Below are 23,639 nucleotides of genomic sequence, written 5' to 3'. Positions count from 1 at the left end.
AATAACGGTCGATATCCCACGAATGTCAAAAGGATGCCACAACACTCCCGTTCCAAAGTTCTGCCATGCTGTGTGATGCGAATGCAGATGGCCATCTTTCCCCCAAAATGCGAGTAATCGTGCTGCACTACTCGTCTGATCCGCCTTCAATTGGATCCCCGTCATAATTAGGTAGCCCTCGGATGTTGGCACGTCCATCCTCGGCCTTCTTCTTTCTCGATCTGCCCTTGGGCCTACCCCTTTTCTTGGAAACTTCATTCACGCTCAGGGGCAAAACTGGTCTAGGGTCTCGGCTTGATGAGCAGGCTAGTCTCCCGACAAAGGTTTTTGGCTTGGCAAACCTTTGCCCCACGTTTTCGCTTAAGTCAGAGTTGGATGGTTGTGCAATCATTGACATAGAGTCCGTTATCTGCGTGAGAGCAACTTCAGATGTCAGAGACTCTGTTCCGGATTGGGGTATGATTGAGTCCGAATCTTCTGCTATAAAGGAGCCTGCGATGTTTGTGTCAGTGGTTTGATATTGGCTATGCTCTAATTCACAGTCTACGAGATCTCCACGGATAGCCATGTCTGTCTGGCCAGCCTTTAGAGAAGATCCCAGCGATGCCGGATTCAGAGCGCCCTTATCTTGGTGTTGAAGCATCTTGTGTGGTGCAAGTTCTTTGGAGGCAAAGGCCGAGATGGGAACCACAGAAGGTTGGTAGTAGTCGCCAGCGGAGCTGCTCGATGGCCGTAAGTCTCGTGCAGCTTCCTTGAGCGACTCTTTGAAAGCAATGTCTTCATCTTTTTCGACGTCTTCGCCGAATATGAAGCTCATCCACTCTGTATCCATGTCTACTTTATCTGAGCCTGGCACCGATATAGCATTTCCGGCATCTGTATCTAGTGTCTGAGGAAGGAAAATTGAGGTTTCGACTTCCTCATTTTCTTCATCGGTAGGCCTCAAGTTTTGCTCACTTGGTTCTCGCTTGTTCAGAGTTGGTTTATCCTCGCTATCCGACTCAAACATGGGCGGTAGCTGTCGAGGCTGCGCATAGTGGCCATCGTCTGAGCAGGATTCTGCATGCGCGAGGGATGTGTCCTCGGAAAGTCCCTCTTTATCGTTGTAAAGGTCACCTCTCGGTCGACCAGCTGATAGAGTGGATGATATGATCGGCAGCAGAGGTGATGAGGATCGCATCTTCTCTGCAGTGGCTCTTGGTTGGCCATCATTCTTGATAGAGGTGCCAAAGCGCTTGTACTGGCCAGTTTCCATACTGTCCTGCGCCCTGTCATCCAAAGAAAAGTCCGTAAATGTGCTCATGGGGGGGTGGTCGAATCTCGAACCATGGACTACCGAGCTGCTTGAAATGAGGATGTTGCTGACTCCGGGACTGATCTTGACGATCTTGCGACTTGCACTAGAATCTTTCTCGAATGGGCTTTTTGTTTGATCTTCATGAGACTCGATCATCTTTTGCCATCGCTGGTTCTCACTGCATTCCGATGGCGCAACTTCTTGCACTGGGTTGCGACCGACCTGACCAATGGTGCTCCCAAACATTTCGGACGCTGGTATCCCTGATCTCTCAAGCATTACAAGCTGGCTCAGTCGTCGAGGCACAGGATGATGTACCCTGGATGGAGACGATTCAACAAGTAATGACCGACCTTCCTTTTGTAAACGCTCAAGTCGGGTTGGGTACCTATATTCTTTGAGCGACATCGAGGCGCGCGGAGGATTTCCGCGGCATGCAGCACTCTGTCCATGCTTTCGCTGTGTCGAAGATATTGTTTCGGACACTGGCAAAGCTCTATGGCCTCGCAACCCTGGAGGACCATAATCCTGCGCAGAGATTTGAGACGAGGTTTGGACAAAGTATTCCGACTGTCGTAAGCTTTTCGACTGGGCCGCAGTTCTGGGAAGACGATTCTGAGAGCTTTTTGCCGTGATCTGACTTCCTCCGCTGTATCGAATATCCTCACTGCCGATTCTGATCCGGACGTCTTTGTCTCCGCCTTGCGTGCTAATGTAGCTTGTAGCTTTGCCTTGTAGTGGTCTCCTTCCATTTCCGTTCTGCTCCCAGAAGAAGCCAGATTGACCCTCAGGATGCTTGTTGCGAAAGCCCCAGATCTGGCGTCCTTTTGAGCTGCTAGCTCCCGAGAAATGCAGAGGTAGCGACTTTTGGACATTGATCCCAGCCCAGTCGCCTTTTTGTAGCAAACGGTGTCTCTTCGCATCCAAGAGCTCAGGGTCATAGTCAGGAAGCTTTCGTTTCTTGGTAGCATGCTGTGAGCGAGGCTCTTGTAGAATGCCGTGGTCTACTGCGACTAGAGGTTCCTTCCGCACATGCTGCCCTGGCGACATCAACAGACGGTGATCCTGAGGAACATTGTGCTGGTTCTTCTGGTCGCATTGGCGGTGCTGGCTGTGCCGGTGTTGCTGATGCTGCTGGTGTTGCTGGTGCTGTTGGAAGTGCGGCGAATTTTGTGATGGAACTGTAGAGAGGCGCTTCGTAGGATATGTCGAAGAATTGGCCTGCTGAGAGAAAAAGGAAAAAGAGTCGAAGCCGGGCTTGGGAGGACCGTGAAGCCCCGAGCGAGCTTTTGCGAAGTACTGTTTTTGTTTAGCGATCTCCGGTTTCCAGCCCTTCCCTCGAGAATGTCGAGCCAAAGCTCCCTCAGTCCAGTTCATGGTATGAGCACGGTGGGAGAAGATGGGTTGCTGGCGTCAGTGAGGGATGAAGAGTTGATTCGTATAGCAGGCAAACGAAGCCAGAAATCACAGCATGAAGCAAAGCTGTTTGGTGCAGCCCTCCGTTCTTCCAATCGAGATATCTTAGGTTGTTCAAAATCATCCTCGGACAAACCCAAGGTAGCTCTAACAGGCAAGCGCGATTTCCTAAATTGAAATATTCTATATTGCTCCTTCCTAAGCCGATTGTACCTAGGTATACCCATATCATGTCATTTTCGTTTGTTGCTCCTGCGTGGAAAAATGCAGAAAATGCTCCTGCTTGCAAAGAAGTAGAAAGGGCAACAGCGAGCAAAGCAAGATAGGAAGTCGCGATTGCTGTTGCAGTTGCCGCCTCAACGAATGCAAAACGACCCCTATTTTCTGGTACAGTACGAATGTAGTGATTCTCACCATCTGTGCACTGGCGCAAATCCACTCTTTCCCACCCTATCCTGCAGGCGGAAGAATTTAAGAAAGCAGACGGGAAGGAAGGGCACACCCACTCGGTGCTTTCCATTGTTGGGTCTGGGCAGCCAAGGCTCAAGCAGTCTCGTTGGATGCGGCGCCTCGCCTTGCCCTGCGCTTTCAGGCACGCCGCACATTGCGGGCGCGCTGTGACACATCAAAGTCATCCTCCACCCTCCACTTGGTCCCTTGGATCGTGGATATCCTCCATGCAAGTTCCAGAACGCCCTCCCGTCTTATCTCCCACCGCTTGGCCCGGAACGATACTCCGAAAATAACCACTGACCGCCGTCGGCCGAACACGAGTCTGACTCAACCCGGCTCTGGCAACAGTGTCGACTGCGCCCTGCTGTGGGCTCGTGTCGCGTCGCCATGCACACACGTCCTCGGCCTCTCCATGTGGCGCTTGCCAGTACCAAGACGCACTCCGTACCCCCCTGAGGAATACGCAACTGGTCCCAGAAGAACCGACTGGCTTGTGAGAAAGACACTCCCGGTTCCCGATTCCGGTTCCCCACGTCGTAGTCGAAATTGAGGTTCAGGCCCAGCCCGACACTTGTCGTGGCCGACGTCACGGAAGCGGTCTTTGTCTCCCGGCCCTGCTTTTTCGGCTGCCTCTTGCAGTCTCCAAGATCTCCTGAAAGACATCGCACCGGAACCCATGATGGTATCGCCGCCATTCTGGGTCGGCTTCCCCTAATCGACCATGCCAAAGACGTCATTTTTGACCTCGTGAGACTCTCGATCGGGGGCCCTGACATGCCTCGCCCAGGTGCCCCGGCAGTGTTCAGCCAAGTCCCGATCGTGGCGGGTGGCAGCCGACCAATGAGAGAATTACTGTGTGTCAACGCCGACCACTCAGCGACGAGACCGGCGAATTCTCGTTGTTCGTAGAGTTCGGACGATGGGAAATGACGGCTTTTCGCATGCGATTGAAGGGGAAAAAGTCGACGACGAAAACCAGCGAGATCGTGGTTGAAAACGAGAGAGGGTTGGACTTCGCAGGCGGTCGGTCGAGATGGGTCTGGTCCATGGACTGCCGGTGTGGGATGCGGACATCGAATGTCGTCGGAGCAGCCGACCGCAAAAGTCTTGGGCCGTGGTGGTGCTGCCGTGCCTCCTTTGCCGGCCGTTGCCGCTGCTCCTCTTTGCCCGGTCTCGGCGACCTGGTAGACGAGCCGATTCTGCAGAGTCCTGGTCAATTAACGAGAGGAACACCACACAACCGATTCATCCACACTCCTCCCCCATCCCCGCCGGGCCGGCGCCCAAACCCAACATGGCTGCTCCATCCACATTTTCCAGAATCCAACATTGCGGCACTAGCCCTTGGGTTGGGACCCAAACAGCAATTGTCCGCCGTGGACGGGGTACCTCTGACTGCACCTCATGTTCGCAGCGTCCCCATGTCACTGCCGCGGCTCTCCACCGAGTAAGCTTGTCAGCTGTCACACACTTCACCGAGGTCAACGACACCCCGTGAAGTTACACATCGTTGCCCGTCAACTGGAGTCGCGAATGGCAAGAGAGGGAAAGGTGCTTAGCAGTCCAGGGCACTATGATAGCTGAGGAGCTCCTCAAGAGATTAATGCCAGTCTTTAAGGAGACCTTGGAACCGACACGGCTCCTGAGAGAATTCAATTATTCTGCACTTGCGCTTCGACCAATCAGCGCCCAACGATAAGCCCTCAATGCAAAATGCACCATCCCCCACTAGCGTCCCACACTTGATGCTTTGGAGACACCCGAGATGGAGGTCTCCTGCAGGTCACATCTGGAGATCAAGTTCCATAATGGAATCATCAAAGTTTTACCTGAAGTTTGTCTAGGAGCGGCAATTGTTTCCCAGAATACATTCAGCATACAGCCTGAATCAACCGTGGTGGACGAGTGAGATGTTGGGACGGACTATCCATATGGATATGTTGAGGGGTAATCGTGTATCCGGCGATGGGACGGAGGTACCGCAGTCCTACGAATACCCTGCCGAGAGCAAAAATTGCGGGGGAGCCCGACTTTGATACGCCGTATCATAATCAGAAGAAGAATGTGTGTGATATGGCCGACTGGAGACCGACTGAACATGCGACGAATGGACAGCATGCCGTTCCTCCAGCTACGTCTTACGGGAGGGGCCATGGACAAGGAAGAAGCAGAGAATCCAGCCTTCTTCTCGCGGTCCACTCCAGCTTTGTGCATCCTGCAGTGTCCAAGACGTTTGGGCTGCATATCAGCCAGATATTCACTCAGGTCTTGCAGGGACGGGTCACGGCAGGCCATGTGGATTGGGTATCCCTCCGAAGATAGCTTCGACATGGTCGATTCGTGGAGCAAAAGCTTGGGGGTTCCTTGGGGGTTCGCTGACGAAAACACCATCGAATATTGGCCGGAAGGACAAGTCGACTAGTGATTCCGAAGGTTTGGGCTCAGCAAGATGACCATCCCGCTGTCGGAGAGAAGTTGCGATATGGGGTTTCCCCCGAACTCCCCCAAATGACTCGGGCCTGGTTGTAAACACACCGTCGCTCACAGGATACCGACAAGAAGCCATCGCACTGACCACAGATCTGACCTTTGGAGCGCATCTGGTCCAGAGCAACAACACACCCCACCTTTTGCCCCTCGCCGCCGCATTATGGGTCGACAGGCTCGATAGCCTTGTGGTGGGATATGTGATGGCTTTATCTGGGACCAGTCCAACTTGGGAGTCACGATGACACAGAGGTACAGATACCTTGGAGAATGAATAAGGGTCGCCGGGATATACCCCCACCAAGGGGTTACAGACTCGTACAAGGAGACGCACAAAGACCAAGACAATCAACGTTGAGGGCTGTCAAGATATTGCTACCGGGAGGCGGGCAAAATTTTCATAAGACAACCATCTGCACGACGTAGGCGGAAGCTATGCCAACGACAGGACGAAGGAAGCAACTCCTCGAGGATGGGTGTCTTTCCTGCGCCGCGGGCAAGCATAGCCATGGCAAGGATTGGAGATTGATGATGATAGGGGAATTAGCGCAAGTGCGCGCGTCGCCGTGCCGCGACGAGTTGCGCCGGCGGAACCTGAAGAGATTTGTGCGATGGAAAGGACGTTACGATTCTGGGGCCGGTGAGGGTGTGAGACTCTGAGTGGCTGGTGCGCGGTGTATCGTCATCCTGGGACCTAGGGTCCTTTGGCGGGGAAACTGGGAAAGTCGACTCGAGGGAAAGGTCGTCAAGCTGACGAGATTTTGGAAAGTTGAGGTACCTGACGACACCCCCCAAAGCTGACCGGAAGAGTTCAGTGCCATCCCAAGGAAATTCCGCGCCAGGAATATGCACGCTGTCGCAATATGGCCATGCGATCGTCGGCGTGGAACCCGAGCAACCAAGTTGCAAGCGACGCTACTTTACTTCGGGGTATTCAGAACCGCCCAGCAAGCCATTCGCGGAGCCCGCACCGGTTCTAGGAGGCGCTCTAGTTAGGTAGGCCCGCGGGATTTACGACGACGAGAGTTTATTGGAATTCAACGCAGTCTCCTTTCCGTTCTGGAAGCGAGATTCAGACGAAACGCGGCCTTACGAAAAATCGACTGGCCGCCTACTCATCAGCGGCCGTTTTTGGGCATCAGAGTTCCAGGACCCTTTTATCGAAAGCGGTCTGGAACGGGACCTACTCTAAGACCTGGAATATCTCTCCTTGGGCTTCCGGCCTGTCTCCGAAAGGCGGATGCCACAGCCACAGCCACCGTGAGCAGCGCTACAGACACTGACAGCGACAATAGTGTAGGTACTCTGTAAGACTGTGCCTCAAGGATAAGAGGAGCGGCGCCAGCGACCCGACAGCGGCGGCGGGCGACAGTGCACACGAGCACCCCAAAGATCCAAGGATAGAAACAGCGGACAGCGGACCGAAGGACGTGGGCCTCGTAAATGACATGTATCGGTACGTGCCCCGCGTTGTGGCACGGTGGCTCCTGTGGGTGAGAGGTACCTGCTTGGTCCTTGAATCGCCAGTGACGATACCTTGCTCTATCTCTGGCTGGGTCTTTACAGTCCGGTTTGCCGCACCCGTTTATTACTCGGTATACCTGCAATTTTTCTTGTTGTCTGTAGCCTGTACGAAACCTGGATACAAAGTAGCGATTTCTCGAGGTGGTCATTGTTGGGTCGGTGGTCGCAGCTGCAGCAGCTAGTCGCAGATACTGCCGCAAGGGCGGTGCCGGGCGGCCTCTGAGTGGCTCGTCAACGGGCTACTGGGCGCACGTCGAAGTCATCGTCACACATTTTGATCAGTGATTTTCATACTTATCAGTCTTGGAGACTAGGGTTGACAGAACAAAACCACCCAAGTGGAAGCGGAAGAGGAGTTTCCCAGGGGCCATTTACGGAGAAGAGGAAGTTGACGATACCTCTAGAGGTGAAAGGTCCGCCCGTCGCATTTCCGTTTCCCACGGAGACTTGATGCCGGTGGTAGAGGACCGCGGGGCCGTAGCCAGGCAGTAGGGATACTTGAGAGACGTCTGATAGTGGCAGACGGGAGTGGTGGTGCAGCACAGAAAGGCAGGTTAAAGGGCGGGAAATGTGTGGGTGAAGAGGGTGTTCTGGGTTCGGGCAAAGTACCTGGACATTGTCGTCGTGGGACGCTGGGAACCGAATCAGAATTGGCATGTATCTGTGGTCCCCCAAACTCTGGGCTGGCGGACGAATGGGAGAGCACATGTTTCCGGGGCCACACCCCACCAGCCCACCCCTCTCACCCCACCGCAATCGATACCAGTAGCCAGAACCAGCCATACCCCTGCCGCCGTCATGGGCAGGCACTGGCAGGCCTTATCTTGGGCTGAAGGACCAAAGAGGGACCCTCGAGAGACCTCGAGAGACCTAGACAAGAGCCAAAAGTTACGGTTCTGTACCGGTTGTACATGAGCTTTCCTCGCCAACAGGGCCGGTCGTCTGCGAAACATCTGAGGTATCTCGACGGTACCTTGCAGATTGCTGGCAGCACCAGCAAAAAATAGAGCATCGAGCGAACTGGACTGCCTCTTTCTCACTCAAATCTGTCTCTCCCACCAGCGCCCGCGCCTGCCTTCCTTGCCGGACGACAGACAGAGGAAAACATAAAACCCTCAACCGCCCGCTTCGACTGCTCTTATCGTACCTGCTCTTTACTTTTCCACATCCTATCCCTCTATTCCTCCCGTTATAGTCCTATAGATCATTTGATCTCTACTGCTCGAACCTTTTCCTGATCTCCAAATTGGACCTTGTTCTTTTTCCCGTTTTTATCACATTACACACACAACCGCAAAAATGGTAAGTCCCAAACTCTGCCCCACCACGTCATACTACTCCCATCGCGACCTGAGTGCTGGCGTTTTGCTGTTCTCTCGAGTCACGATGCTGGATACCCAAAATCGAAGGAAGAAGAAGAGGATGATCACAGTTACTAACACGTCTTTTCTCTCCAGGCGACAGAAGCTGCCTTCACCTCCAGGCCCGAGACCGTGAGATTACACCAACATACCCGGTGCTGAGCTTGGCGTAGCTGGAGTTCACTTCGAGCCGTCAGCTTTGCGCAAATCGAATAAGCAATCATGCTGACCCATCGAATAGTTGGCCAAGTACCTCAAGCTTGACCAGAAGGGCTCAATTATGGCCGAGTACATCTGGATCGACGCTGATGGCGAGACCCGTTCCAAGTCGAGGGTACGTTCACACAACAACCACCTTGTCTCTCTTATTCCCTCCTTTGGCTTTTTCATATTTTCCCCGGGCCCTTCGTGGTGCTCCAGACGCTCTAGCCCGCTATTCCACCGGAAAATGTCACTCACCCAGCCCTTTCCTGTTACGATGCGACACAGTTTGAGATGGCTCATGCCTTCACTCTGACATCTGTGTCGACGGTTGCATCAACGGAAAAGCTGGGGCAGCGGGTCGTCTTGCTCTGGATTCATCCCCTACGGGATGTCTCCGACTTCCGGCTGGGAATAGCGGGCAAAAAGCTGTGGGCGGGTGAGCAAGCGGCAGCAGATGCGGCGGCGACATGCACTGGGGCTTGGCGGGGGTCAAAACACACACCACCTGCCCCTCCAGTGCGCATTTCTGGTGGTGGGTGGTACGTACCTGTTCCTGCTGCTTTGGTCTTGGTCTCTTCTTTCGAGGGCCACGGCCGGACTGGCTGAAAGGATTCGATCACGACTCGATCCTGCAAGGAACCCCACCCCACGTCCGCCTGGCTCCAAGTCTTTTTTTGCCTTGCCTCCAGCTGCAGGGTTGAACGCCGCAGCTCGGGTATTGGAGGTCTTGCGAGTTGCTGCCGCATCATCAGTCCCCCCCCCCTTTTGCCCGTCGGCGCGTCTTCGGTGAACCGGTTGGCCAGCCGCCGGCCGAGGGTCGTTACTGTTCTCCACGCAATGCCCACGATCTCCAATGGGGCCACTGGGGGTAGCTCCGCCTGGCATCGTCAGCCTGACGGCAAGGCGCGGCGCATGATGTCAGCCTTGATAGCCAAGATGGCTCACGAGTTCGCCCGCGCATACCTCTATTCGCAGTTGCATCATAGCGCCATCTACCATCATCACGTAGCTAACAAATTTGCCTCCATAGACTCTCAAGGAGAAGGAGTACACCCCCGAGGACCTTCCTATGTGGAACTTTGATGGTTCCTCCACCAACCAGGCTCCCGGCGACAACTCTGATGTCTACCTGAAGCCCGTTGCTGTCTTCCCCGACCCATTCCGTGGATCTCCCAACATCCTCGTCCTCTCCGAGTGCTGGAACGCCGATGGCACCCCCAACAAGTACAACTACAGACATGAGTGCGCCAAGTTGATGGAGGCTCACGCCGCTCACGAGCCCTGGTTCGGTCTCGAGCAGGAGTACACTCTGCTCGACCTCAGCAACCGCCCCTTCGGCTGGCCCGCTAACGGCTTCCCTGCTCCCCAGGGCCCCTACTACTGCGGTGTTGGTGCCGGCAAGGTCGTCCAGCGCGACATCGTTGACGCCCACTACAAGGCCTGCCTGTACTCTGGCGTCAAGATCTCTGGTACCAACGCCGAGGTCATGCCCGCCCAGTGGGAGTTCCAGGTCGGTCCCTGCACCGGCATTGAGATGGGTGACCACCTCTGGCTTGCTCGCTTCCTCCTGGCCCGCATTGCCGAGGAGTTCGGCGCCAAGGTCTCCGTTGAGCCGAAGCCCATCCCCGGTGACTGGAACGGTGCCGGTCTCCACTCTAACTTCTCCTCTAAGGAGATGCGTGTTGAGGGTGGCATGAAGCACATCGAGGCTGCCATCAAGAAGCTTGAGGGTCGTCACAAGGAGCACATTGCCGTCTACGGTGAGGGTAACGAGAAGCGTCTCACTGGCCGCCACGAGACCGGCTCCATCGATTCGTTCTCTTACGGAGTTGCCAACCGTGGTGCTTCCATCCGTATCCCCAGAGAGTGCGCCCAGAAGGGCTACGGCTACTTCGAGGATCGCCGCCCCGCCTCAAATGCCGACCCCTACAGAATTACTGGTACGTTAACACTCCTATAACAACTGCACATCGCTACAGCATGCTAATTCCCCTCGTAGGTATTCTGATGGAGACTATTTACGGTTCTGCCGAGTAAAGGGGAGATGGAAAAAGAGAGGATAGTATACCCTAGTTCAAGCGACGACAAGTCGTATTGAATATGCTTTTATCAGCGTGTCAAATAGATCAGACAAGGTCATTACGGGTCAATGAGGATTCAAACAAGGTTCAAACAAACAAAAAAAAAAACACACATTGCCATACTCTTCTGCAAAGACAAATGTGAAGATCCATTGTTGAATTACAACTACCGCAAGACGTCATTCAAGCTATGCACAGAGGACTTACGGAGGATAGCTGAAACACGCTGCTCCCCTCCGTTTTCGCAGTCCTTACATTACCACCCCTCACAGTCTCAGCCCCCCCCCCCCCAATCACTGCCGTTGACACCGTTTGCCCGCAGTCGGCTTTTCGTTTCCTGTTTTGGACATTTGTTGGTTTTGGCCAAGCCTTTTTGCTGATTTGGGTGAACATAGCCCCGGGGAAACACTTTGAGTCTGTCTATGCTTAGAGTTTGATGAGGAATGGCAGGGTGGTAAGGAAGGTATCCTGAGAGTCCAGGGACCCTAAGTATAGGTCAGGTTAGGTCAGGTAAGAATTACAGGGCTATACACTAGAGGGGAAAGGGCCCGGTTTTTTTATCAAAAAAAAAAGAGTTTTCTTTCTTTCTTGTAAAGGCCCAGCGTCTTATTCCCATCAGACGAAAGGCGTCACTTTTGTCTTGAGAAAGACACAAAGCCATTCGTTGTTAAGAGATTAATACACCGGTGATGAGGGACAAAAGCAGGTGAATGAAGTCAGGCTCTAAGTCGCTCCGCTGACTAGGTACCTAGGTAACGTAGATTTGACGTGTCTCTTCATCACTACTGGAGCCCCTTGTCTAGCAATGCTTATAATGTTGGAGTTTAGGTTCGATTTGGAGGCGGTGAGGGAGTAAGACACCGACATCCCCCCATCCCTCCTCTGCCGGCTCGGAGAGGTGAAAGTTTTTCCATGATACATGGGGTGAGTTGGATGGACGGGATGTCGGCAGTGCTTGTCATGGGGTCAGCCTTGACTTTTTTCTGAAGCTGATGCAGGTGTAGATGCAGATGCAGCCTCGGAGGTTGAGGTCGGAAAATCCGGGTGATGTACAATTGCCGATGCGGTGTGTTATTTCTGTTTCCTTGCGTGTTGGCTCGGGAAAGTAGATTGGGGGACTGTTTGATGGATGGGATTGCGCGGCGATGAGAGTATGCTTTTTTGATGGGATGAGGGTTTACTGAGTATAGATGTGCTACGTTACGGGCAGCCGGGACGAAAGGGGATCGTGTCGGGGTAGAAGGCCCGCAGTGGTCTACGTGTGGACATGTACCTTTGCGTGCCCTGTGATGTGTTGGTCAAGAGTCTTAGATGGAGACCCTGAAGCAAGATATGATGGGTGTGAGATTTGGCGATGGTTGAATTGATGATTGCTATCCGTACCTTACTGAACCCAGCTACATTGGATCAGCCATGCCAAATGGCGTTGAAATGATGACAGAGTGTCTGCAATTCATCTCGACGTACTGAGCTGTCGCGCCCCGAAGTCTTCATTCAGGTCAGATGTTTCAGTGAAGCAGAGCTCACTCTCAATTTCTGATTTCAAGAGCTCTCCATAGTATCATCTAAAAGGTGGCATGGTGAGCTTTCCGGTGCGTTCGGGTCAGTTGAAGTTCCAAAAGCTTTCAGGTCCCGGCCCCGCGCCTTATCTTATCGTACATGTGGGGTATCCGCTAATCTCTAACAGGACTAGCCGCTAAGAAATTCTCAATTGAGAATCTTTTTTTTTGCCTATCAGCATTTTCAACTCCAAAAAAATACTACCAACGTCTATCACGACGATACCCTCACATTTTGCGCTTCACCGCAACACCCAGCTCTACCACGCCAGCGAGCAAATTTTTGCACCTCCTCCAACCACACCACCTAAGGGCACAAACGGCCTACACAATCATATCACAATGGCAGCTACCGTGGGACCCCTCCCGCAGGTGAAGCTGCCCTCGGGCCCGTCCCCCGTGACGGCCGAGCAGCGCTACTGGAAGTCCTTCAAGAACCAGCTCCAGATCCCCTCGCCGACCTCGTACCCAATCACCCACATCTCGTCGACCTCCTCCGATGGCCTCTTCGCCGTCACCACCGGCACCCGTGTCCAGCTCTACTCCTCCCGCACCCGCAAGCTCGAAAAGACAATCACCCGCTTCGCCGACGTCGCCCGCTCCGGCTCCCTGCGCCGCGACGGCCGCGTCCTCGTCGCCGCCGAAGATACAGGCCGCATGCAGGTTTTCGACACCCACTCCCGCTCCATCCTCAAGACGTGGACGAAGCACCGCCAGCCCGTCTGGGCCACGCGCTTCTCGGGCTCCCAGCCCACCACCTTGCTCTCCGCCTCCGACGACAAGACGGTCCGCCTCTGGGACCTCACGGCCAACGACCCGCTCAACACCTTCGTGGGACACTCCGACTACGTCCGCTGCGCAGAGTTCTTCCCGGCCACCTCCCCGTCGGGCGCCGGCAACGTCATCGTCTCGGGCTCCTACGACTCTACCGTCAAGATCTGGGACCCGAGAATAGGCTCCAACGCCGCCGTCATGACCTTCAAGCACGCCGCCCCCGTCGAGTCCGTCCTTCCCCTCTCCTCCGGAACCACCCTCCTCGCCGCCTCGGGCCCCCAGGTCTCCGTCCTCGACCTCGTTGCCGCCCGCCCCATCCACCAGATCGCCAACCACCAAAAGACCGTCACTTCCCTCAGCCTCGCCTCCAACGGCACCCGCCTCGTCACCGGCGGCCTCGACGGCCACGTAAAGGTCTTCGAGACCACCGGTTGGAACGTCGTCTCCTCGACAAAGTACCCCTCCCCCATCCTCTCCCTCCGCGTCCTCCCGGCCTCCGATGCGCTCGACAGCGCGGACCGCCACCTCGTCGTGGGCATGCAATCCGGCGTCCTCTCCATCCGCACCCGCCTCACGGGCCCCGAAGCCACCCGTCAAAAGGAGCGCGACCGCGAAATGGCCGCCCTCCTCGCCGGCACCCTCGACGAGCACGACAAGGCCGCCAAGAGCAAGAAGCGCAAAGCCTCGGCCATGCGCCGCCTTGAGAGCCTGGGCGAGGGCCAGGCCGAGGTTATCGTCGCGCAGGACGCGCGCACCAGCGCGCCCAAGGAGAAGGCGTGGGAGAAGGCCCTGCGCCACGGGCGGTACGCTAGTGCGCTGGACCAGGCGCTCGATCCGCGCGGGAAAGATCACTCGCCGCTCGGCGTTCTGACGCTGCTTCTTGCGCTGCGGCACCGGTCTGCTGTGCGGGATGCGCTTGAGGGGCGCGATGAGAGGACGGTACAGCCGGTGCTCAAGTGGACGTGCGATCACATTATCGATCCGCGGTACGTGAGCATTTGCGTTGAGGTCGGCATGGTGCTCGTGGAGCTGTATGCGCAGTATGCTGGTGACAGTGCCGAGCTGTTTGAGGGGTTCAAGGCTCTCAAGAGGAAGGTCACGAATGAGGTTGATCGCGCGCAGACGGCGTCTTCTGTGGGCGGTATGGTGGAGAGTTTGATTCTGGGCTCTGCTTGAGAGAGACTGAGGAAGGAAGTTGTTTGTACATGACATTTGTGATTTTCTCTTTGACTCTTTGATGGGTGGTTGGGTGGGTTTATACCCTTTGTCTTTCGAGTTTCACATGGCATCTAGGGATATTTGTCCAAGTCGCGAGAGGCTTGAGTGCCGGACAATTGACCTCGATTTGATGGGCTCTTGTGGAGTTAGAGAAGATGGTTGAAACAACAAGACATGCCGAGAAGCAAGGGCAGCTACGACTACGGCGTGAGAGACTTCGTCGTCGTGTGTATGCCAGAGAGGCAGAAGGCTAGGGGAGAGGGGCAGTGGAAGAAGACATTCAAAAAGGTGGAAAGGGTCGCATTATCTGGCTCCGTCTGAAGAGATACAGGACGCCGATGTGGATAAGGACTGGATCATCTTGGTCAACTTAATGCATTGCGATGGCGTTGGGGATCCGAAAAAAAAGGAGAAGGGAATTCAAAAGGAAGACAATTGTGTGATATAGAATGACTACACAAGACCTGATTTTCATGAGTTACTGTTTGCTTGCCCCTACGGGCGATCTGCACATTTGCAAAAGATTACGCAAGCTGAGCACAATGTTGTGATGGCATCTTGGCATCGGGCAAGGAGAGTCTCGCATATCGAATACCAGCGGTGACGGATTTTCTCTCGCATTCGAGCCCATCATCTCTGCTCTTGGGCCGGTCCAGGAGCGATATCGAAGATAAGAAAGGAGTGAGGCGAGAACCTTGCGTCGTCCTAACCTAGAATTTTGCGCACTGGACCTCTAAACCTGCCGAAGATAGCTGTTTTGATGGCTCAAAGAGGGCTCCGGGAGAACTTGCTGCGTAGAATCACGCGGTATCTGCTTCGTTACTATTTTGCCACGGGGAGATCTGGTGTCCTAAACCGAAATCAAATGGTGCGGATGCTTTGGTTTCACCTAGTCGTGCGCAGCTTCGGGCGAAGCCGTGTTCTAGGCCAAGTGATGAAGCAAAGTTGAAAAAGTCAAGATAGTACTGGGCAGATAAGACATGGAAAACCACATGAGCAGTTTAATTTTATCGATGCTCTGCTCACACCGACAGCTTCAATGTTTATGTAACAAACACTAGAGATCTAGCCACTGTGCGTGGAGAGCTGAATTGGTTGGGAGACAAAGCATAGGCAGATATAGACTTCGATTGTTGAAGAAGCTATGAAATCATGAAATTCATCGATCCAATCACCAACACTCCCGAAAACCATCAACTACACTTTCTCAGTCTTTCATGAATCGTACCGACCTGCGGGTAGCTGGTGTGTCGCGAGTCGCACGTGGCGTCAACCGCGCCCGTCAAGCTGTTTTGAGTTCATCTCTTCCTCCATCTTCTTCCTCTTTGTGCCTCTGTCCCGAGAGGGGAAGTTTCCGAGAGAAGTGTTTTCCAAGAACTACTAGCTCAATCCATCAATTTTGACTTGGGTGATCCCGCACCGTTCGCTGATAAGTTCGCTTCCCATGGATACCTCAAGTCACAACACTTCGATTAGAATGGGGAGGGGGTTGAACCTTCAAAGCATTCACGTGCCTTCCACTCCTAGGTTTTTGTCAGGCCCAAAGTGAAAGCAAACTTGTAGAGAGCGGGAGTGCCCCATTTAATATGTGACTTGGAATACCCTTCTTTCTCATCTCTTAACCTGGCGATGTTCGATACCACCTAATCTCTCGCCCGTGCGAGATGCCAGATGCCACGACCCCCAGGCTCTAGGCTACCGATCACTACATGAATGTAACGACGACGCACCCGAATACGGGCAGACCACAAGCTTCTTCGCCAACCCAGTTCTCCTGGGCGGGATATTGTGCAAGGCGCTACCAGTTACAGCAGCAAATATGTCGAGCTCGTCGCTAGTGCCATTACCGAACTCCGTCGGTATGCCCAACACGATCAACGCCACATTTGATGCAACGCCCAGCCTCCCGTACTTTGAACACGCTTGGTCGGTGCTAAGCATAATTGGTGTATTCAACGTGTTTTTGGGGCTGCTCATTATCGGAATCACGTCGTTTTCTAAGCTCACGGTCGTACCCATCGTCTCGTCGGCGGCTGGCGCCATCGCGAATGGACTCTATTTCCACGCGTACTATGACAAGCCATATCCTCTTGCGAAGAGGGCAGCGGCAGCAGCCATTGGCGATATCTGCTGGCTCGTGAGTCAACCCGCTTACCTGTATCACCGGAGGTCTTATTCCTCAAGTTGCTAACGGAAGCCCGATAGATTCAAGAAGCAGGGCTGCCCTTCTACAGCTTCATCATCCTCAACAGACTTCTGCGGGGGACGAAACGAAGAGTCTTCCACACCGTATTCTGGTCAACTCTCGTCCTTGTCACCGTCGTCAAAGTCGTGATCATCTACTACCGTCTCCTCCGGATCCTAAGGGAAGACGACAGCCTCCAGAGCATCATCATTAGGATCCACATTGCCTACTTTGGCCTCTTCGCCGTCAGCGAGTGCGTCAGCGCCTACTTTCTCCTCCGCATCTTCGCCGAAGTCAGAAAGTCGTCAAAGGAAGCCGGTCTCCGAACGAGCTTCATCCGGTACCTGATGCGCAGCACAGAGATCCGCGTCGCTTCGCTGGCCGTGGCGGCGGCGATACGGGTGATTACGCATTCGTTGAACGTGTGGCAGAGTAGTCCCGCGACGAGATACGTGGATCGAGCTGCTTATGCGCTCGGTTGCTTCTTTCCCGTTATTATGTAGTAAGTTCTCACATGGTTTTCCGAAAGTCAGGATACAGAGTTGCTGACTACGTTCCTGTTGACAGCGTCGACTTGCTGGCATCGAAGCTGCAGTTTACGACGCAGACGAATGATCCCTCTTTCGCTAGTGACAGACCACTGCGGGGTGCGGTATCGTCTGGGAAGACGGAAGAATAATGGTTTAGACGTGCACCGTTCGCTTTATAATACATGAAATCTTAATGAGATGAAAGGAAGTACCAATTAAATCATCGCATCCGCCATCTGTGTTCTTCATTCAGCCATCGTGCTAGAGTCTCGTGATCATGATCTAGTAGTCTTTCGTACTGATACGAGAACACCATACCTCGTGTCCGAAATCGTCATCCGCCACAAGAGAGCAGTGACCTGTGGTCTCGTTTCTAGCCTGACTGCGAGGTTCTCTCTGAGTTCAACTTCGTGACAAACTAGAGCTGTCAACAGTTGAGGGGAATACGAGATGGTCCGATTTTCGACGTTGCATCGATCCTTCGCAAGGGTCTCTGCAACTTCTTTGTCTCTTGAAGCCGATTGGACCCGACTATCCTTCATTCTCTGCTAGGCGACTAGACACTCGCTTCGATTCGATTGACTGCTTACTTACACATGTTCCTGGCTAGAGCCTAATCGCAACAACACAACACAGGCTCTACTCCACTCTCGAGACCGTCCGCGCCCCTGGAGAGTCAGCTTACATGTAACCTTACGCATTCACCTACAAAGTAGGTCATCATCAAAGTTGCATTGGGGGCATGCAGATACAGTGAATGAATCCCAATATTGAAGAAATGCGATTCGGCTCAGTAGAGCTTTCCGATGTCACCAATAGTAGGCTCGCTTGGCAGGGCATGCGTTCTCCTTTTGAGTGTGGCGTTGACAAACTAGTGCGGCCCGCGATCCTTGGAGCATTTGAGCTTCCTCATGGAGACAAACGTAGGATCGCGGAACCGCCAGGGCAACAGAGCCGCCGCTTTGCCAAGGGTCCAGATCTTATGGTATAATGCAACCTCAAATAATACGACACGAATTTAGAGTCTACTTCATACGGTCGATAGGTAAATAACTCAAAACTTGCGAGAAACTATTTAAGACACATGATTTTCTCAAGAACATGTGGCTATTTAACTCTTCATCATCACCTTCCGAACAGTAGAATCACTCTTGATCACCTCGATCCAGATATCTTCAAAATGAGATTCTTTGTCGCTGGTATTGCCCTTTTGGCATCAGCTGTAAGTCTAAATGTAACCTAGGCAAGGAGAACATTGCGCTAGGAGCTGTCTGACTAATTGTGTCTTCTAGGTTATTGCCGCTCCTTCAGACAAGGGCTTGGAATTCCGAACTGCCGATGAGGTGAAGGATCAGCTGTTGCCCATCTCCGAGATGACCTTCACTGGGCCAGTCGTCGTCGGCGGCCCGAATGTCACCCTCCACGGAGATGCTTCCTCCATCTATGAGCAGATCCTCGCCATCAACCCTACCTTCAATGTGGAAGGATTCCAGGAGCCAGAGGGAGGCCTGGAGGTTAGACAGACTACCGTAAGTTTGCTGATAGGCTTTTCGAGTCTACTGCGCCTGGTTTGGAACAGAGAAGACCAGAAAGCTAACTCAAAGCAAAGAACAACTGGAATTGCAACCAAGGAACGTACGTCGAAGCGTACTATTCTCAGTGCGCCAACGCCATCAACCGTTTGATCACCCTGGGCACCAACTACTGCAGCGTACCTGCCAGCACCTGTGCTCGCGTGGCCTGCTCCAACAGCTGCTCTATCTACCTGTGCAACAACGTAAGTCGTTGCTCTTCCCTGGATTTCATAATACCAAAGACAAAGGCTAACGTCAACAGCGGTTTATCGAGACGAGTGTGTACTGCAGTGATATCGCTGTCGATATGGGCATCATTGTGAGCAGGTGTGGCACTGTTGCCAACGGTGACACCCGGGCGAGAGGCACCCTGAGCTTTCCGAGTCACTACACTTATCTTACCCAGCAGACTTGCTAAAATGACTTTGTCCAAGGCTAGATAATTAAACTCAACTACCATACCGATATTTCTGAGTTTCACACCCATAATTAACACTCTGCAGCACATATTGTGAGGGTTTTGACTGAATCAGCTCTTAGAACTACTAGCTTTATTGCGAGCCTGGCTTCTTGAGTCCATCCGGATGAATCTAGCATGACTCGACCAATAGGGACGTCACAGAATACATTCATGGGGTTCCGTGTATTATTGAAAAACGTATGTCATGTCATGGTTCCTGACATCAGGGACCTGTGAGTGAGAGCAAGACGGGAAATCTTGATTAACACCGTGGTGGTTGACATGGTGCCATTATTGCTGTTTCGATTGTGCGTTGAAAATCCGAGTTTGCTTCCTGTATAATCAAATGGTAATGTCAATGTTTCTTGAATGTTCTTCTCCACCCACACGTACTACCTGACACTAAACTAGAACTACTTACCAGCTCACCAAACGAGATAATTTGCTGTAGATGTCTTTACTCTTGGCAGGTCTCATTGTTATTGAGCATGCATTGACTCTTTGCATGGCCCAATGTTGAAGATTCAAGCATCTTGAAATGGTCCCACCCCAAATTTCTCATCGCTCTACCCTGTTACCGTTCGTTAAGAATCTCCTTGTTCGATATTTTTATAAGCCCGCGCCTCTGCTATAGGAAGCTCTTGTTGCGTTGCACAACGTTCTGTACCACAATTTTTGCACTTACCATACGCTAACAAAGATAATGCTATGGAAATGTTGAACTGAGCCACACGATTCAGGAAAGCAAAAGTTGTCACACCTGTTCCGTACTCTTCATTGTAGTCTGAGTTGTGGCCCTGATCTGTCTAACGCAGTGAAGATATCCTACAAAAACGCTTTTCGGACTAACCCTGTCATGGTTGTACACTGCGCCAGAGGGCTTGAAAATATATCATTCATTATACGACTATTCATTAATTAGACACTCCTTGCATGAGATGCAATTAAGCCACCGGACCACAGGCTGACGCTATGGGTGACGATTTACGCAGTCCATCCCGACAGGTTCTCCACACAACTCAGCAACCGTTGCTTGAGGTCAGACGAATACCACATCTCGACCACAAGGCGCTGCAAGTACAATTTCGGGACCAGGTTTATCAACTCGCTCCACAGGGGATGTAATGTCAACTTTAAGAAGCAGAGGCCACTCATCTCTAATCAAATCGGCATCCTCTCCGAAGAGTACAATTGCGCCCACTTCATCGAAGACTTCAAAAGCACCCTCTCTTCAACCTCCGCCGCCTCCACCGCCAAAGCCTACCGAGGGAATCCCTATCATGTACGAGATCGCTTACCGTCCCGCAGAAAGAAATGGCCGAGGTGGGCGGTGGGTGATGTTGGAGAAATGGAGAAGACTCGGCGTTCAAAGTATGCGAGGCTACTCGTCTTGGAGAAGCGATGCCGAGCCGTCCTTTGACGGAAAGGCCTTGGCCAAACAGCATCAAAGCTTTGAAGTCAGCTCATGGCCATAAGAATTGCAAATATTATGGGAACGACAGTGGGGCAGGCAGGTTATCGTGTGACGGGATAGCCGAGTTTGCTTGTGTCAAGGACCCGAACTCTGGTTCAATTACAAGGTGTGGGCAGGCGATGAATCAGAGGAGCTTGGATGCAAGGGTTATATATTGGTTCTCCTATCCTGAGAGTGCTGATTGATTCCACTTCCGCAATTCTATGTGTATTAAAAAAAAGGATAGCGCTTCAATCGAAGTCGTTAGATCAAAGCAGCTACTTTACCTGTTGGCAAGATGTCAGTACAGAGGCACATATTTTTTACAAGGGGTAGTAACTAATCATATAATAATACACACCTTCACACATTATTTCACTGAATTTAAACCTCATAGTGAATCTCGATTTAGAGAAAAATTAGAGGTATACGTGCTGATGGAACAGAAGTGCAAGCCAGGCTCTAAAGAGGTATGTAGAAGACCAAGGTACCTCGGCAGGTTGGGCCCACAATAATGATGATGGCGGAGCCGGCCAATAAGAGAGCAGAGATCACGACGCACTAGGTAAATAAGGGATTTTCCCGGATAGGTACGTTGGGAAGAGCTAGTACATATCCTGAGACAATCATTCAATATAATGATATGATCACGATTATCTATAATAAATCCGGCTACAGAAACTTGGCTCGGCCTACCGACTCAAGATGCAGGCGGATAAGGGTTGCTGGACTTGCAAGCGTAAGCAACTGACCACGACGTCATCGGGAGTGAGCTTCTTGAGTACTAACTCCCGTACTGAGCCAGAGAGAAAGATTGGCTGTGACAAAAGCATTCCGCACTGCAATAATTGCGTCCGAACGAGGAGAGAGTGTGCTGGCTACGGGATTCGCCTGAACTGGCCTGACCAGCTTCGCAGCAGGGAGAAAGATCTAATCGTTTGCCCCGTGGTAGAGATAGCGAGTGCTCAAGAGCACCACCAGACTCTTGGGACTAGGTTCCTCAATACCACTCACAGACACTTCCGCTTGGCGACCAAGCGACGCGTCATGTGGCATCAGGTCATGCACCGAGCGTCTGTTGGACCAGTCGCTTCTGTTACCCTTTACTCACCCCAGCTAGATGAAGACGGCATGCTCCTGGTTTACTGTGCGGACCTGACTGGTTACTTTACGAAGATTTCTGACTGACGGTTGTAGACGATCAGATCATAGCGCCAATGTGCTCAACGACCCGGACGGCAAATGGCTTTCGGTGTCATATCCTTCCAATGGTATTATCTTCTCGGGATGAATCCACGCAAGCCTTGTGCAGTGCGATTCTAGCGATCGCAGCTCATCATCGTCAAGGAGCCGACGCCGCGTCAAGTCACAAGATTAAGGCGATCCACGGACTATACAAGACTCTCGACAACTCTTCTCTCAGTGCCGAAACTCATGTGGCTACTACAATGATGCTGTGCATGTACACTGTAAGCTCGCGGTACCTGAGCATTGAGCTAGACATTCTCTGTTAACAATAACCGGGTATTTGATGAAAATGAGGCTCAGTTCCAATTACATCTAAACGGTGCCAAGCATATGCTGATGAACTCAACGTCATACCAGCGACGTCAACCTGTGTTCCAGTTTCTGATGGGGTGGATAGTTTATTACGATACTCTCAGCGAATTCGCACAGCCTCACAGGAGCACTCTCAATGACTTTGGCCAACTTGAACATTCCGGCAAGCTGCAGACTATGCCTGGCGAGGGAAGTGAGACGCTTGCACGGATCTACGTTTTGCTAACATTAACAAGGTTATCGGTCTATTTGGCTGCTCTGTCGAGGTCTTTGACAACATATCGTCTATCAACCAAATACGCACAATGATGCTGAAGTCGGAGAGGAGCGACATCAAGAGAAAGACAGAACAGTTCAGGATCGTCTTGCAAGAGAAGCTGGAGAGCCTAGTACACTTCCTAAGCCCTGACGAAGTTGCACACTCGACGAGCGCCCAGATTCGAGATGCATTAGCCACTGCGGAATTGTATCGCTTGGCAAGTCTGCTATACCTCCAGCGTGTCGTTCCTGTCGCAGGCGACGAGAAGAAGAGAATTAGCTACTTGGAACAGGCATACGCAGCGATGAAAGAAGTGCGTGTAGCGACAAGCCCCTGGCCAGTGTTCATTTTCGCATGCGAGACGCGTTCGGAAGAGCAGCGCATTTACATACTTGACATCCTGGACCGCATGGACAGAATTAGGAATGTCGGGAACGTACGTGTTATGCGGTCCGTGATTGAGAACATATGGATACAACAGGATCTGCGGGAATTGGTAGATGCAACGGGAACGATACCATGGTGGCTCTGTATTGAGTCCGACCTGCCAGTACCTTGGTTTGCATGAGAGAATGGATCAGTTCGTTCCTACGACTAAAAAAAAAAATGAAATTCTGTCCCTTCTAACCACGTGCTTGCTCACTCAACTTGACCTTCCTGTTCAAAGTTTAGCGTTTGCGAAAATCAGCAGCGAAGGCACAATAGTAGAATCAGAGTGGTCAAAGATGATGTTATGTATGTTCCTATAATCTTCTATAAACCATATCGGTCTTTCTGAACTTCATAGTGCATCGCCCAGATAAGGAAACCTGCAGAAATACAGCGTCGAAGGGCGATAACATTTGAAGCTGGGTCGGAGCTCAGAACTGTGCCATTGGCCCCGTGACAGACTACATGCAGTGTGAGAGTCATGGACATTTGATACTGAACCAGACCTGCTTCCCATTCCCACCTCGCCCTAGCGCCGTAGGGCTTATTGGGATCAATCATAGCATTGGGCCTGCAAGCTTGTGGTGATCATACCCACTTTACACTTAACAGACACCTTCTTCTGCTCACGTCCACACCACCGTATGCATATTGCGCTAACTCGCTGGGAAACTGCGACCCCGCTTATCCTGTACTTCTCGAACGCCATTAGTTCATTGACAGGGAACAGGCTCGCAAACACTTGCCCGCCGCAACGAAGCCAAGGGAGACAAAACCAGGCAACCAGCTCAGTGCCGCTTTCAATTCCCATAGCG

At 52.5% G+C, this 23,639-nt stretch overlaps 10 protein-coding genes across 10 annotated transcripts; 6 read left to right on the top strand and 4 right to left on the bottom strand.

Moving 5' to 3' along the window:
- Nucleotides 1-127: 127 nt before the first annotated feature.
- On the bottom strand, nucleotides 128-2,674 carry CPAR01_15365 (uncharacterized protein; the record flags this gene model as incomplete). The annotated part of the gene is made up of 1 exon (XM_060499614.1): nucleotides 128-2,674. The coding sequence occupies one exon, from the start codon at nucleotides 2,672-2,674 to the stop codon at nucleotides 128-130; it is 2,547 nt and encodes an 848-aa protein (XP_060341614.1).
- Nucleotides 2,675-3,417: 743 nt separating this feature from the next.
- Nucleotides 3,418-4,239, bottom strand: CPAR01_15364 (uncharacterized protein; the record flags this gene model as incomplete). Its single annotated transcript, XM_060499613.1, has 1 exon — nucleotides 3,418-4,239. A coding segment is annotated over one exon (822 nt), but the record flags the coding sequence as incomplete, so codon positions are not given.
- A 2,862-nt stretch (nucleotides 4,240-7,101) lies between these two features.
- CPAR01_15363 (uncharacterized protein) lies at nucleotides 7,102-7,359 on the top strand (the record flags this gene model as incomplete). Its single annotated transcript, XM_060499612.1, has 1 exon — nucleotides 7,102-7,359. One exon carries the CDS (start codon nucleotides 7,102-7,104, stop codon nucleotides 7,357-7,359), a length of 258 nt encoding a protein of 85 aa, XP_060341612.1.
- Nucleotides 7,360-7,474: 115 nt separating this feature from the next.
- Nucleotides 7,475-7,960, bottom strand: CPAR01_15362 (uncharacterized protein; the record flags this gene model as incomplete). Its single annotated transcript, XM_060499611.1, has 1 exon — nucleotides 7,475-7,960. The coding sequence occupies one exon, from the start codon at nucleotides 7,958-7,960 to the stop codon at nucleotides 7,475-7,477; it is 486 nt and encodes a 161-aa protein (XP_060341611.1).
- Nucleotides 7,961-7,973: 13 nt separating this feature from the next.
- Nucleotides 7,974-8,189, bottom strand: CPAR01_15361 (uncharacterized protein; the record flags this gene model as incomplete). The annotated part of the gene is made up of 1 exon (XM_060499610.1): nucleotides 7,974-8,189. The coding sequence occupies one exon, from the start codon at nucleotides 8,187-8,189 to the stop codon at nucleotides 7,974-7,976; it is 216 nt and encodes a 71-aa protein (XP_060341610.1).
- Nucleotides 8,190-8,476: 287 nt separating this feature from the next.
- CPAR01_15360 (glutamine synthetase) lies at nucleotides 8,477-10,779 on the top strand (the record flags this gene model as incomplete). The annotated part of the gene is made up of 5 exons (XM_060499609.1): nucleotides 8,477-8,539; nucleotides 8,635-8,670; nucleotides 8,780-8,872; nucleotides 9,773-10,682; nucleotides 10,742-10,779. The coding sequence occupies 5 exons, from the start codon at nucleotides 8,477-8,479 to the stop codon at nucleotides 10,777-10,779; spliced, it is 1,140 nt and encodes a 379-aa protein (XP_060341609.1).
- Nucleotides 10,780-12,724: 1,945 nt separating this feature from the next.
- Nucleotides 12,725-14,332, top strand: CPAR01_15359 (WD domain-containing protein; the record flags this gene model as incomplete). The annotated part of the gene is made up of 1 exon (XM_060499608.1): nucleotides 12,725-14,332. One exon carries the CDS (start codon nucleotides 12,725-12,727, stop codon nucleotides 14,330-14,332), a length of 1,608 nt encoding a protein of 535 aa, XP_060341608.1.
- A 1,861-nt stretch (nucleotides 14,333-16,193) lies between these two features.
- On the top strand, nucleotides 16,194-17,238 carry CPAR01_15358 (uncharacterized protein; the record flags this gene model as incomplete). The annotated part of the gene is made up of 3 exons (XM_060499607.1): nucleotides 16,194-16,511; nucleotides 16,580-17,061; nucleotides 17,127-17,238. The coding sequence occupies 3 exons, from the start codon at nucleotides 16,194-16,196 to the stop codon at nucleotides 17,236-17,238; spliced, it is 912 nt and encodes a 303-aa protein (XP_060341607.1).
- A 1,031-nt stretch (nucleotides 17,239-18,269) lies between these two features.
- CPAR01_15357 (uncharacterized protein) lies at nucleotides 18,270-19,081 on the top strand (the record flags this gene model as incomplete). The annotated part of the gene is made up of 4 exons (XM_060499606.1): nucleotides 18,270-18,311; nucleotides 18,382-18,618; nucleotides 18,699-18,866; nucleotides 18,926-19,081. 4 exons carry the CDS (start codon nucleotides 18,270-18,272, stop codon nucleotides 19,079-19,081), a joined length of 603 nt encoding a protein of 200 aa, XP_060341606.1.
- Nucleotides 19,082-21,281: 2,200 nt separating this feature from the next.
- On the top strand, nucleotides 21,282-22,963 carry CPAR01_15356 (uncharacterized protein; the record flags this gene model as incomplete). The annotated part of the gene is made up of 4 exons (XM_060499605.1): nucleotides 21,282-21,723; nucleotides 21,782-21,847; nucleotides 21,900-22,045; nucleotides 22,373-22,963. 4 exons carry the CDS (start codon nucleotides 21,282-21,284, stop codon nucleotides 22,961-22,963), a joined length of 1,245 nt encoding a protein of 414 aa, XP_060341605.1.
- Nucleotides 22,964-23,639: the final 676 nt, after the last annotated feature.

The sequence above is a fragment of the Colletotrichum paranaense genome (genome assembly GCF_030867605.1).
Source record: "Colletotrichum paranaense strain IMI 384185 chromosome Unknown Scaffold_19.1, whole genome shotgun sequence".
Classification (NCBI taxonomy): Eukaryota; Fungi; Ascomycota; class Sordariomycetes; order Glomerellales; family Glomerellaceae; genus Colletotrichum; species Colletotrichum paranaense.
The sequence above is the reverse complement of the archived record's forward strand: the minus strand, read 5'-3'. Positions and strand labels throughout refer to the sequence as shown.